We start from the raw sequence: 13,308 nt of genomic DNA, 5'->3' as shown, positions 1-13,308 counted from the left end.
ATCAGTGGTGGCTCTCCCTTTGTGGAGGGAGATAATTGTTGCTGTGTGCCATTCAGTGGGCACAAAGCCTGATGTGAGACTATGATTGAACATGGTGCTTAGGTGGGGAGCCAGTTCATTCTGAAGTTCGTGTAAAACGCAGCCTGGGATGTTGTCTGGTCCAATGGATGCTGTGTTTTTGTTGTTTTAGAGAGTGCAGCTTTTACCTGCATAGATGGGACACTGCATTTTTCCTGTATAGATATGGGTCCTTTAGGGGGTGAGAGGGGGTAAAGTTAGCACTGAACCTATCTGCCAGGATGTTAGCAATATCAGCTGGTTCTGTAATTTTCCTGCTATTGTGCTGTAACTCATAGCAGATCTGGGTGTTGCCATTAAGACTCTTGGTATAGCTACAGAATCCTTGGTGGTTGCCCATAGAATCGGTGGTGATTTTTTTTTTGTAGCTAGCATTGGAGGATCTTATAAGGGATCTCAGCTTCTTACTGAGGCTGACCAGGGAGCTCCTCCACTCATGGGATTTTACTCTCTTTTGCAACAGTTTCTTCCTTTGGTTGTAGAGTTTGTTTATGGCAGGGGACCACCAGATTGGCTTCCTTTTTTGGAGGATAGCATCTTGGTTCTGTTTGGGATAGCACGATCCATGCACTCATGTAAATGTTTATAGAGTGCATTTTTGTAGGATTCAGCAGTCGTAACTGTATTGTCCATCTGCATGGGTGTCATGAAGTTTGCCACTTCTGTCTTAAGAAGCATGAAGTTGGCTTTGGAGAAATTTTTTACCATGTTTTCCTTAATGGTGGGTGGGGGTGGGATGCGGATATCTAGGGTGATTAACTTGTGGTCCTATCTGACCAACGAGGAGTTGACTTCAGGTGTGGAACACCGGTTATCCATGTTGGTAATGACTAGGTCTAGGACATTGTTGCCCCTGGTGGGGTGTGGATAAGTTGATCCAGAACACTGGAATTTATGAATTCCAGAAAGTGTTGAGCGAAGGAGTTGTTAGTTAATGGTGGGGTAGTTGAAATTGCCTGTTATTAGGGTGTTTGGTTGAACCATAATATTTTTCATTATATCAAGAAAAGAGAATAGGGAATCCTGGGGCATGGTGGGGGATTTGTAGCAAGCTACAATTTGGATTGCAGTTTTGCACAGATTATCGATACTAGTCTACATGCTGTCCTCAATATCCTCCCTTTATGGTACTGGTACTAGTCTACATGTGTCCTCTGCATCCTCCCTTTATGGTACTGGTACTGGTACTAGTCTACATGCTGTCCTCTGCATCCTCCCTTTATGGTACTGGTACTAGTCTACATGCTGTCCTCTGCATCCTCCCTTTATGGTACTGGTACTAGTCTACATGCTGTCCTCTGCATCTGTTCTTGCACTTTCCGCTGCTGTTTTTTTCCTTATTGCCTAGTCTCCTACCCTGCGTCCATTATTTATGTACCTTCTGCTATAAATGTGACAGTCAACAATATACAGCGTTCCTGTCTGCTGCTACATGTGCACTTTATAGCAATGTAACCTGAATATCCTTGCCTTCATCTCCTAGCTGATCTCCTTCTGCACTGTTGTTGCTAGTGTAGGCACTGTTTCCATTGTACCTTCTGATGCTTCTTGTATTGCTTATTAGAACAAGTAAATAGATTGGAGTAAAATGATTACTAAAATTGCATTAGCACAATGAATAGATGACTCAAGAGACATAACACAACAAAAGTAGGATGGGTAATGCAGGGAAAATCAGATTTGCTCACACAACAGAGAAAAATCAAACTGATCCCTTATAATTAGCAACAAAAGTCGGTGGTATAACTCCTCACACAGTTCATAATACAGTTCATAATACAGTTATAGTCTTACGCATCATAAAGAAATAAAAATAAGTCTATAATAAAACGAGTGGAACAGAAAGCAAAAGCAATGTTTGTATAATAACCAAAAGTATGCACCTTTCAACCTCCAAGCCTAAGAAATTTGGACAAAGCCAAAACTACTGGGAGAGCAAAGGCCAAATTGTGGACAATTTTTAAATGCATTACTTATAAACTTAGAAAGTTACTAATATAACAGGTTTTGAATTAGCATACATTTTTTGAAAGATATGAAGTCGGAAACTTAAATGTATGTCATTATTAATCAATGATTTAACAGAAAACCACAATTTCGTGAATTAGACCAAAATATGAGGCAGAAAGCTGGATATTCTGTGAAAATCTGGATAGTTGTGAGGCAAGAAATGAATCTGTTATAGTAGATATAGAAGCCCAATGGAGAAAAAAATGTTTAAAAATTCCTCTTGTTAATCAGCAAGATAAGTTACCTGGCCTTACTAAAGAGGAAGTACAAAGTTTGCTCTCTGTCCCAGAGTTGTCCTTGTTTTAATACAATGCTATTTTACTTTTTTTTTCTTATGGTTTTAGGGCCTGGAGTATAAGCAATAAAATTACATATTGTATATACAGGAGTCATATTGCATAACAACCCCTGAAAATGTCCAGGCCATGTTATGGCACTGCAGTACACAGAACCTTATTCTATCCCTCCTCCCATTAAAGATATATGCCATATAATGGAACTGCAGAGCAGAACAGAGTTATACATTCTCTACATGAACATTGTATTTTGCCAATACATTAGCTCCTTGTGTGAAGCTTACCAACTTTTAACAGTTATCAATATTGCTTTAAATTCTTAACAAAATGAATAAACTATAAATCCTAACTCACAAAGTTAAAAAGTAATATAGCAAAGCACCAACCATAAAATAAAATATGCCAGTTTAATGAAGTGGACACAAGTACACCAGTACAACAATATCATAGTATCAGCAAAGACGTGCAATGCATGGCTTTGCGTTTTTCCATTGTTGTGACAACAGACACCAGCTTTTCTCATGTTTGCTAGGGTGCTGACCTTCTTAAACCACTAGAGTTTTGCTATTGGTTGAAACAGCCTTCACTTGAGTAACACACACCAGGAGGACAAAACAAAATAAAGCAGAATGTTCTTATCGTCTTTATAAAGATGAGAGATTTTACTCAAATAGCTAGTGCCTTACAATCAGTGCACTCAAATAAATCACAAACACCTTAAATTAGTATTATAAGCATCTGCTAGAGAGCAGACTTTCTTGAACTTCTGGGAATCTTTTTGTTGGCTGAAACAGCCTTCAGTTGAGTAACAGGCACACCAGGAAGTTAAAACGGTGTTCTTATGTTCTTTATAAAGATGACAGATTGCATTCAAATAAAAGTAAGAACAGCTGGTACCTTAAAATCAGTGCACTCAAATCACAAAACACTGTATGATAGCTGAAAGCCTCAACTGATCATGCACCTTTATATAGTACCGTAGCATGGTAGTTAGTCCCACAGGTGTCCACTCACACCACTACTGATATTCAGCTTCTTTCTGACCACAGACGACCATTCATCAAATGCCAGTATGTGGAACTATCAAGTATAAGCAACATGGCAGCCCTATTCCACAGAGGCTGATAAATTTCAGCATCATCCATTCTCTGCACATAGCCAAGCTGGCCAACATAAACCAGTGTTGTCATAAAAAGGCCAAAGTACATCCCTATATTTCCTATTCCATCAGCTGTTCAGACATACTGCAGTCATTTTTATATTTTCTGGAAATAACTTACAATGACCAAGTCAGTGGTCTGGCCTACTTCTTTTATGACACCCACTTGTTATGGCATTTCGTCCAGGGCCTTGTTAGTTATGACCCTTTTTCTCAACCTTGTTTTGATTCTAGGCTTATCAGGAAGACCCTTTAACTCTTTTTTCTTTCTAGTCTACTGCTAGGTGTGTTTGTTGATTTGCATGTGCACTTGCATCTGCCTCAGACATCACCAGAGGGCCTGTGCCTCTGCTCTGCCCATTCCATTTGCCCTTCGGGCTCACTCACTCTGCTACCCTGCTCCCATATCCCACCCACCCCCAATGCTTCTACTCTTATTCCCTACGCTGACACTCCCTCACTCTATCCATCCAATTACATGCACTTCCTGTTATCCTGGTTCTTCTTCCTAGACCTATAACATGCTAGTACTTCACCTATCACTCCTTACTACACTCATATTACTGTCTCACCTCACTACTTATCATCACAACACATTCCAGACACCCACTTTTCATCACAACACAAACCCACCTTACCATACTACTCCATGTACATATCTCACCATCTCTCCTATACATTTCAGTATTACTAGCCTCCAATATTTTCCACTTAAAATAATATCTACTACAGATAGTCACTAAAACCCTCAGTTATTGAACAATAAGCTTATCAAACTATTGAAATTACATACCAACATTGTCTGTAGGCTACTGCTTAGTGGTGACATCCACCCATACCCTGGACCACTCTCAGATAACACCAACCCTCCTAGTCACTCTAGACTCAACACCCCTACACATCCAATCCTAAACAGCAAAAAATCAAAGTTATTGCTAATGGACATTAATATTAGAAGTATAGCCAACAAATTAGAAATCCTCCATGCCTCTCTAGCCACATACTCCCCAGACATAGTAATAGTCACTGAAACATGGCTAAAACCAGGTACAAAAAATGACAAAATACTACCTCCAGGTTAGTGAATACTACGGGTGGATAGACTAAACAAAAGAGGAGGTGGAGTTGCTATCCTCTTTAAAGACCATCTCACTTTAACGTTCCTTGATTGCAAAACCCCACAACTCGACAGTGTAGAAATCATCTGTACCACACTAACTATAAATTCAAGAAAAAGACTTGATATAATTGTCTGCTATATCCGATCTGGAAATAATGCCCCAACTATAAAATATCTATTGCACTGGGCAAGTAGTACCCTTAGTCAGCAGACATTAATACTGGATGATTTTAATTTAGACTGGCTTGCATGTGACACAGATCACCCCATCCATCACATAAACTTGCATGGTTTTATACAAACTATTCAAGAGCCTACCAGAATAGATAAAGCTACTAAAAAGCAATCGACCTTGGATTAGATATTACTAAATAACTCCTCTCACTCATTCCAATCAAGTTGCCTTCCTGATGGTTTGAGCGATCACCTACCCACATTTCTTATATGACAACACATATTCCCACCAAAAACACTATGTTTAAACAACTCAGAAAAAAACATAACTTTAATCTTGACAACTTCCTAGCTGACCTACAAAGGTGCAATTAGACTCCACTCAAATACCTTGACCATGATGATGCAGTGAACCACTTTAATAAATCCTTTTTAGATATATTAAATGCATATGCCCCCATTAGAATCATCAGAGTTGAATCAAACTATGCCCCCTGGCTAAGCAGAGACACTAGGGTCCTTCTGAAAACTAGAGATAAAGCCTGGAAACTATGGCATAATACTAACGCAGTAGTTTCTAAACAACAGTATTAGGAACTTAGAAATAAGGCAAAAAACTAATAAAACAGGATAAAATAAATTTCTATAACATTCAAAACACATAGCAAAAAACCCTCAAAAACTCTGGCCTGCTATAAACTCAATCCTTCACCCTGGAAAATCTACTACACCAACCCCAAACATCCACAACAATTCTGATAGCATAGTTACCATTTTTAACAAACATTTTACTGAATATATAACTGCCCTTTCCAAGCAGTAAACACCTACTCCTGATACCAAACCAGCCAAGTCTACAACTAACAATGTCTCATTCTCTTTCTCCCCATTTCTAAAGCCACTATAAAAAAAATTAGAGCCATTTATAATCTCGAAATACTGAAATATTGAATTTCAGTATCTCAAGACTATAAAGTCGAATGTTTAAAATAGCGAAAGTTCATAATTGAGAATTTGAATATCTCAAATTCGCGGTTATGGCCTTATGCTATGTAATATCCAGGTTTGTGCGTTGATGGTGCACGGTGTGTTGTGTGGATCTAGGTGTAATGTCAGGTAAGTGAGTGTTCTTTAAGGGTTTTGTGTGGGAGTTAGAGTGTATGTGTGTGTGCTGATATGTTTGATGTGTGTGTGAGGGAGTGGAGAATGTGCGCGTGTGAGTTTGCTTTTGTTTCCTGTTTGTGTGATCTCAGAGTTAGTATATTTAAGTAGGGGGTGTAGGGGGTGTGGGGGGGTGGAGGGGGGTTTGCCCCCCTGCTTATGTGTGTATGAGTTGAGTATGTGTGTAGTTTTGTTTGTTTCTTTTGTGCTGTGGGTGTTGTGTATGTACGGTGTGGTGTGTGCGGTTTGTTCGGTGTTTTGAATTTCACAGTTTTGTGCTCTGGTTTTTTAGTTTCAGTGTTGTGCGGATTCGGTTTCATGGTTTTGAGATACTGAAATTTGATATTTCAGTATTTTGAGATTATAAAGTGAATCTAAAAAAAACTACTCCAGAAACTAAAACCTAGTACATTTGCTGTTCATAACGTGCCCAGTGAATACCTCAGAACTACAGCTGAATCTATAACCTTCCCAGTATCAATCCTTATAAATAGATCCATTCTCAAAAACAAGGTTCCACAACTGTGGAAAATCTGTCATGTAATCCTACTTCATAAAGGGGGACCTTCCACAGAAATGGCAAACTATTGTCCAATTGCTATTCTTTCACCTCTTTCTAAGCTATTCAAAAGGTGTATTCATCTCCAGGTCATGAAATTCTTATTAACTAATAACCTTCTCTCAAACAATCAGCATGGGTTTCGCCCATCACATAGTAACACTACAGCTCTCTTATCCTTCACTAATACCATAAACCATTACAGGAGTAACAACACCTTTGTATCTGCCATCTTTCTAGACCTATCAAAAGCTTTTGATATGGTCTCCCATTCCAAATTAATAGATGTACTAATTGAAATTTCCTTCTTATCATCTACCACTGCTTGGTTTATTAACTGTTTATCTGGCCATCAGCAATCTGTTCTATGGCAAGGTGACCTATCTCCATGCCCTCCTTTATCCATTGATGTCCCCCAAGGATCTATCCTAGGCCCTCTCTTCTTCTCCCTTTACTAATAATCTACACACAGCTACTCCACATGGTTCTATAATACAGTATGCAGATGATTCAACACTTATCTGTGCTGCCTCTTCTCTATCAACTCTTCCTTCTCAAACACAGGAATCTTTCACTTCTATTGAAACATGGTTAGCCAATACCAATCTAATCCTGAACCCAAACAAAACTAAATTATTACTCTTCCAACCTAACAAGACATCTATCTCATGCCCACCATTTAACATAAAAGCCAAAAACAATACTGTCATCTCCACGACAAACCATACAAAGCTTCTTGGAGTGGAAATAGACAATAACCTAAAATTTGACTTACATGTCCCCATAACAATAAAAAAGTCCATAAGAAACTTGGAAGTCTATATAGGCACAAAAGACTCCTGACCAAAATGGCCAAAATTACATTAGCACTAACCCATCTGCTCTCCACTCTAAGATATGCCTCTCCAATTTTAACTAATCTTAGGAAAACTGATTTATCTAAGCTAGAAGCATATGATAATAACATTGCTAAGTTTGCATCTTACTGCCTATATAGAACACATCATTGTACAGCTTTAAAGATACTAGACTGGCTTGAACTTCCCAACATTATTCTTTACAACCAAATCTCTCTAACTCACAAAATTGTATCACAAACATCCAGAACCCCTGCAGTACAAAATCTCATCCTTGCTTACAGTTCCAGCAGACCACTTCACTCTAACAATAAGAACTTACTCACCGTCTCCAAGGCCAACAACAATGCAGGAAAATCTTTATTTTTCCAGCTATATATCTAATATATGGAGCTCCCTTCCTAACTCCATTCTTTCAATCTCGTCCACTAACCATTTAAGCCATTACGTAAAGCTTATCTAAAAAAGAAGTGGCTGTGTTCCTGTACTAACCCCTCGTGAATGCTCTGATACATCACACTATACCACAATCATATCCAACTTCTCCCCCGGTGTTTAATCTTTTATTCTTACCTGCCTGTCTTAACCTTATATCTTGACATGTCATACTTTACAAATAGTACTAGTTATGTTCAAAGCCTAGGTTTTGTTGTCATGATATAACAAATTTGTATTTTCTTACGTATACTACATTTTGTTTACTTTATACTTTACTATTGTGATTTGTGCATTAAAATTTATTGTTACTCATGGAGCTTTTCTCCCCGGGCCTCTGCTGAAAAAAGACCTGGGTCCAGTCAGACTTTCCTGGTAAACAAATGTTAACTAAACAAACATTCTGCACCTTAGACTTCTCTACTACCGGGTTTTATCTTACAAGAATGTTCTGTCCGGTAGTCCACCTTTTTCAGGAGTCTCCCCTCTGGAGTTCCACCCACAATCAGTTAGCTTGGGACTCTGTCCTACAGATGAAGGAAACGAAACTTCCAACATTGGATACAAAAGTTATGTGCTTATTATAAGGCTAGATCTGTGCAAGGCAAATAAAGTCTGTTTGACAGAAACAAAGTTGCTCACCAACCACATCAATGTATTTCAACATTAGCCATGCAAAACCTTTCACTGAGAAAATGTGATTGTCTGCTTGGATAAAAAAAAATTACTTCATGCTAGCAGTCAACATGGCCATTCTCATCTATATGTATGGATCTTCCCTCATAAGACACCCAGCTGTTGCTCTTTTGAAAAGTGGCAGTGGCATCATTGTTTGTTTATTCTTTTAAATTAAAGAAATTCTGTTTAGTTTCTTTACTTTAATATAATTGATGGAAAACCACCTCTGATTAACCTAAGGTATGATGTCCTGGTTGTGCATTCCACAACTGCCTATTCCATTCTGCAAATGCACTTGATAAACAAAGTCAAAATACAGCATTTGGATGCCCCTGCATTTTTAAAAATCTATGCATCTGCATAGTGTGTGCATGTCTGCTGGTGTGGGTTGGGTATGGTTAGGGCAAGCAGTCAAACACTAATCTTACATTCATTGATTCCAAAAGGTTTGTGTATCTTAATTGTGAGAAAAATTAAAATACTATTTTATATAAGGTAAGAAGAGAAGAGAAAGATAAATCATAGATTGTGATAGCTGTCACACAAGGCTGGTTTATGACCATTTTTGACCCCCCCCCATCCCTGATGTTTCCTTAAATGTAGTGGCTTTTGAGATGCCTGCAGATTATGTAAACTTCACATTAGAAACCTCTCAATCTTATTTCATCTGCTTGTACTAGATCATGTTGCGAAGACCCTCCCCTTAGACTAATTACACTTCAGTTTCCCTCTATATCATATCTTCCCATCCATTAGGGATGCAGTGCAGAATCTACAGTATTAACCTCCCCACCCTTGCAATCTTGCTTTTAAAACAGTTAACCTAGTTCATAATCATGCTCTACAAGAACAAAAAGGCCTAGATACATTAAAAAAGCAGAAAAAAATAAATAAAAATAAAGAACAAAATTTGGAGTTCTAAGAATGGAACATGAAAGGAGTAGCACCTGCTCGACACGAAGAACCAGGGAGAACTATTGTTTGGCACAGCAAAGTATGTGGTGTCTGCAGGAGAATGGGCAGCTTCCAGGTAGAAAAATGTATTTAGAGATACTAGTGGAGATAATAGCCAGGCATGAAAGTATAGAGTGGAGAGGAGACAAGAGAAGGTCGGCAAACAGAATGGGATGGGAAAAGTTAGGTGGGAAAAAGGGAGAGGACAAGTGAACTATGAAATAGTAAACCTGCTGAATGAAAAATTTGCTTCAGTATTTAAAAAGGAAGTCATGGAGAGGATGTTATGCTGTGTGAGTGGCAGAGATGAATGGGGAGAACAATGGGAGACACAAGAACAGAGGGTGAAAAGTTCGAAGGGAATGAACTTCTTTCATGGAGGATAAAGAACAAGGACTGGATGAGGTAACTGTCAGAATTTTCAAAACTCTGCCCAGTGTCTTTCCAAATTCCCTGATGGAGATCATCAGGATATCACTAGAATTGCCAGAGGACTGGAGCACAGCAATTTTATTACCCTTGTGCAAGGAGAGAAGAGTAGAAAAAAATCCAGGAAACTACAGGACTGTTAAGTTAACAACAGAGTAAGGGACTATCGTGGAGAAAATCCTGAAGGAAGGCTAGCAACATTTCAAGAGGATAACACAATCTGCAGGATAGGAAGTAAGAGTCAAATAAGGCAGCCAATCAAACCTTCTCCACTTTTGTGGTTGGGCTGCAGGTGAATATGACAGGCAAGTACTAGTAGATGTAGTCTACCTGGACTTCTACAAGGCATTTGACGCCATCCCATAAAGGAGGCTGACAGAAAAAAAATGGAATGGGGGTTAGGGATATAACAAAGGTTGAGGAACTGGATAACCACATGGCTGAATGGTAGGACATCAAGAGTTGTGGTGAGAGATCAATGCCTGGAGTTAGAGGAGTAATTACTGGAGCACCACAATGACCTGTCCTGGATCTGGTACTGTTTAGTGTATTTGTCTCAGATATATTCAAAGGCATGCATCGCAGGGTCACTGATGACACAAAGATTTGTGTAGCAGTGCAGGAAGAAGGAGAAATGTTTATTGAAGGATATGGATAGACTGAACACGTGGCCAAGATGGTGGCAGATGAGGTGCAGTGTAAACAAACGCAATGCACTGCACTTGGACCACAGCAACTCTTGTGTAAAGAATTAGCTGAGAATAATAGACGTGATAGAAGGAATTCAAAGGGAAGCTATCAGAAAGATAGATGGGATAAATAGGAAAGAATATGAACAAAGGCTAGGGGGAGCTAGAATTACTGTCATTTGAAACCTGAAGAAATGATGGTGTGGAGGAGAATATGCTGCTAGTGCACAAGATCATGTTAGGGAGATGTGAAGTGGAGGGGAATAGTCTATAGACTGCTCTTGTAGAGAGGGGGGGGATAGTCTGTAGACTGTAGAGACTACTTATCTCCAAAAGTGCTTTTTCACAGAGAGGTTTATGGCACCACTACTGGAATGGATGGTACAGATGATTTCAGTAAGACATTTAAGAGGGTGTGGGACAGGTAGACAAAGGATAAGGGAGAAGTCAGGGATGGTGAGAAGTACAAATGCTAAAACACTTAAAAGTGAAGACGAGATAATTTTATTGCCTATTTCTGTCATCAAGAACATTGTATAAAACAGAACTTGTTAAAAAGTCAAAAGAAAATGCAATTCGACTAAAATAGCAGTGCAACAAAATTAGGAAACTTGAAGTACTTATCTAAACTAATACTCAGTGATCTGAGTTTAATATCCACATATATTAGTTCATCTCATTTTTTACACTAGATCTGAAAATGTAAATATTGTTGAAAGAAACCAAATAGACAATCCATTGTAAATGGTATTTTTGTTGTCAGATGTTTACTTTCTTTTGAATAAAGAGATGCATGTGACTTGATTATGTTCATAATGTTCTCAGTCATTTACTTCAAATGGCTCTACTAACAGAGTGATGCTATTAAAATGGCAAATTAAACCACTGTATAATTAATAATTAAAAAAAAATCATATATGCAGGTTTTCAGGCAACATGATGGAAGAACAAACGGAAGGGAAATTGTGTTGCTGACTGATGGAGAAGACACTGGTATAAGAAGTTGTTTTACAGAAGTAGAGGACAGTGGTTCCATTATTCATACAATTTCACTAGGACCACAAGCTGCTAAGGAACTTGAACAGCTGGCAAACATGACTGGTAGGTTATTTATTTATTGATATTTCCTCCTAAACTTGCACAATATTAATTGCTTATGACTGCTCTCCATTTATCGTGATGACTTTCTCAAGCATTGCTTAATGTAAGCACAGCTTGAAGTTGCATCAAGCAAACATACATAAACAAACTTCGTTAACAAGCAAGTCTCTGTAAACATTGGCTAATGTAAGCATAAAATTAAATGACTTAAAATAAGCAAACTTATATGGGACGCCATGATTGAGAATCTTGTATAGGCAATGGCTATGTTTAGCAGACCAGGCCATCATTGTCAAAAACAGTGGACTAGCCAGGGAGTTGGTAAACACTGTTCTGTGACTTCCCTTTACTTTTTTGTTTTGATTACAATAGCTCTTTCTCTTAGTTGCTCCATTTCTACTAATGCTAATAAAATGGGTGCTTCATGCTTGATTCTGTGGGACATTTTGTGTCTCTCTGTTCCCACTTCCAATAATGATAAAACCACAAGTGCTTCATACTTATTTCTGTAGTACAACTAGGATATTTTATGTCTCATTGTGCTTGTGGCTATTTCCTGCATAATTTTAGTAGAATTTGACAGAAAAAAGGCTTCTCAGAACCTGATGAACTTTATCTAGTAAAAACCAGATAAATTAGTTTTATTCTACATTTGGAAAGTTAAAGCAGCACCATTTTGATATTGAACAACATTTTGAGATAAAGACTGATTAATTTATAATAAAGGTCCCAGTAGATGATGTTCTGTATAGACTATAGAAAATAATTATTTAAGGAGTTATGCTGGAAGGCAATAATTATAACATTTGTGTTATAAAGATATTTTCTTTAGACAATTGGGCAGCTCATTTACTAAGTCTTAGAGGTGGGTGACATGCATTCATTTACAAAGGACAGTAAGATTCTAGGCACTGCAATACAGAAGCAGTAGAGTATACATGTGAATATTCATTTAAAATGATAGACAAGAACTACAAGCCCATTGTATCTGTTTAAGAGTCACATCTAGCCCCTACATAAGTGTCCTTCCATTTGCTATGGTTATCCATTCTGGATCTCATCCATGCATTTAATGAACTCCTCTGTCATTCTTTGTTCTGTGGTCCTTCTGACAAGCCACGCAAGTGCCCTACTACTCTCTCCATGAAGAAGTATATTCTTATAGTTATCCTGATCCTTGCCCCTTCTTCCTTCCACCCACATATCCTTCATTCTCTTCAGTTTGTCTTCCAACTCTCCCATCCTGGCATCTATAATTCCCATTTACTCATGATGTCAGACTCTCCTCTCCTCCTCCCTCAGAGTGTATGTTTGCAATTATTATTTTCTTGTAGCTTACTTTTTTATCTGTGTGGCCTTATGAATCACTCATAGGTTCATAGTTAAATAGGTAAGTACTAGGCTAGCTGCCATTGTAGGCCATTTTAAGCCTGGACAGTTTTACTTTTTGTGCTCGAAATAACCTATTCCATTTGGGTATAGACTGACCTTACCCATGTCATGGTCAATAATTATATATTACCCCTATTAAGAATAAGTGGGATCATACCACAGATAATTTGAGGGGATCCATGCATGGGATAAAGCATTTAGGAGATGCCTCTGACC

The 13,308-nt window shown here is 38.3% G+C and overlaps 1 protein-coding gene across 1 annotated transcript in view; it reads left to right on the top strand.

The window, feature by feature from the left end:
- The window catches only part of LOC122813607 (calcium-activated chloride channel regulator 1-like), a 769,024-nt gene that overhangs the window by 401,752 nt on the left and 353,964 nt on the right, over nt 1-13,308 (top strand). Inside the window, exon 8 of the mRNA XM_044086019.1 lies at nt 11,523-11,700. Within this exon, the coding sequence (XP_043941954.1) occupies nt 11,523-11,700 (178 nt within the window). The remainder of the gene's footprint in view (nt 1-11,522; nt 11,701-13,308) is intronic.

Source organism: Protopterus annectens, chromosome 10.part0 (assembly GCF_019279795.1).
Source record: "Protopterus annectens isolate FY-2018-M chromosome 10.part0, PAN1.0, whole genome shotgun sequence".
Lineage (NCBI taxonomy): Eukaryota > Metazoa > Chordata > Ceratodontiformes > Protopteridae > Protopterus > Protopterus annectens.
This window is presented reverse-complemented; position numbering and strand designations above follow the sequence as displayed.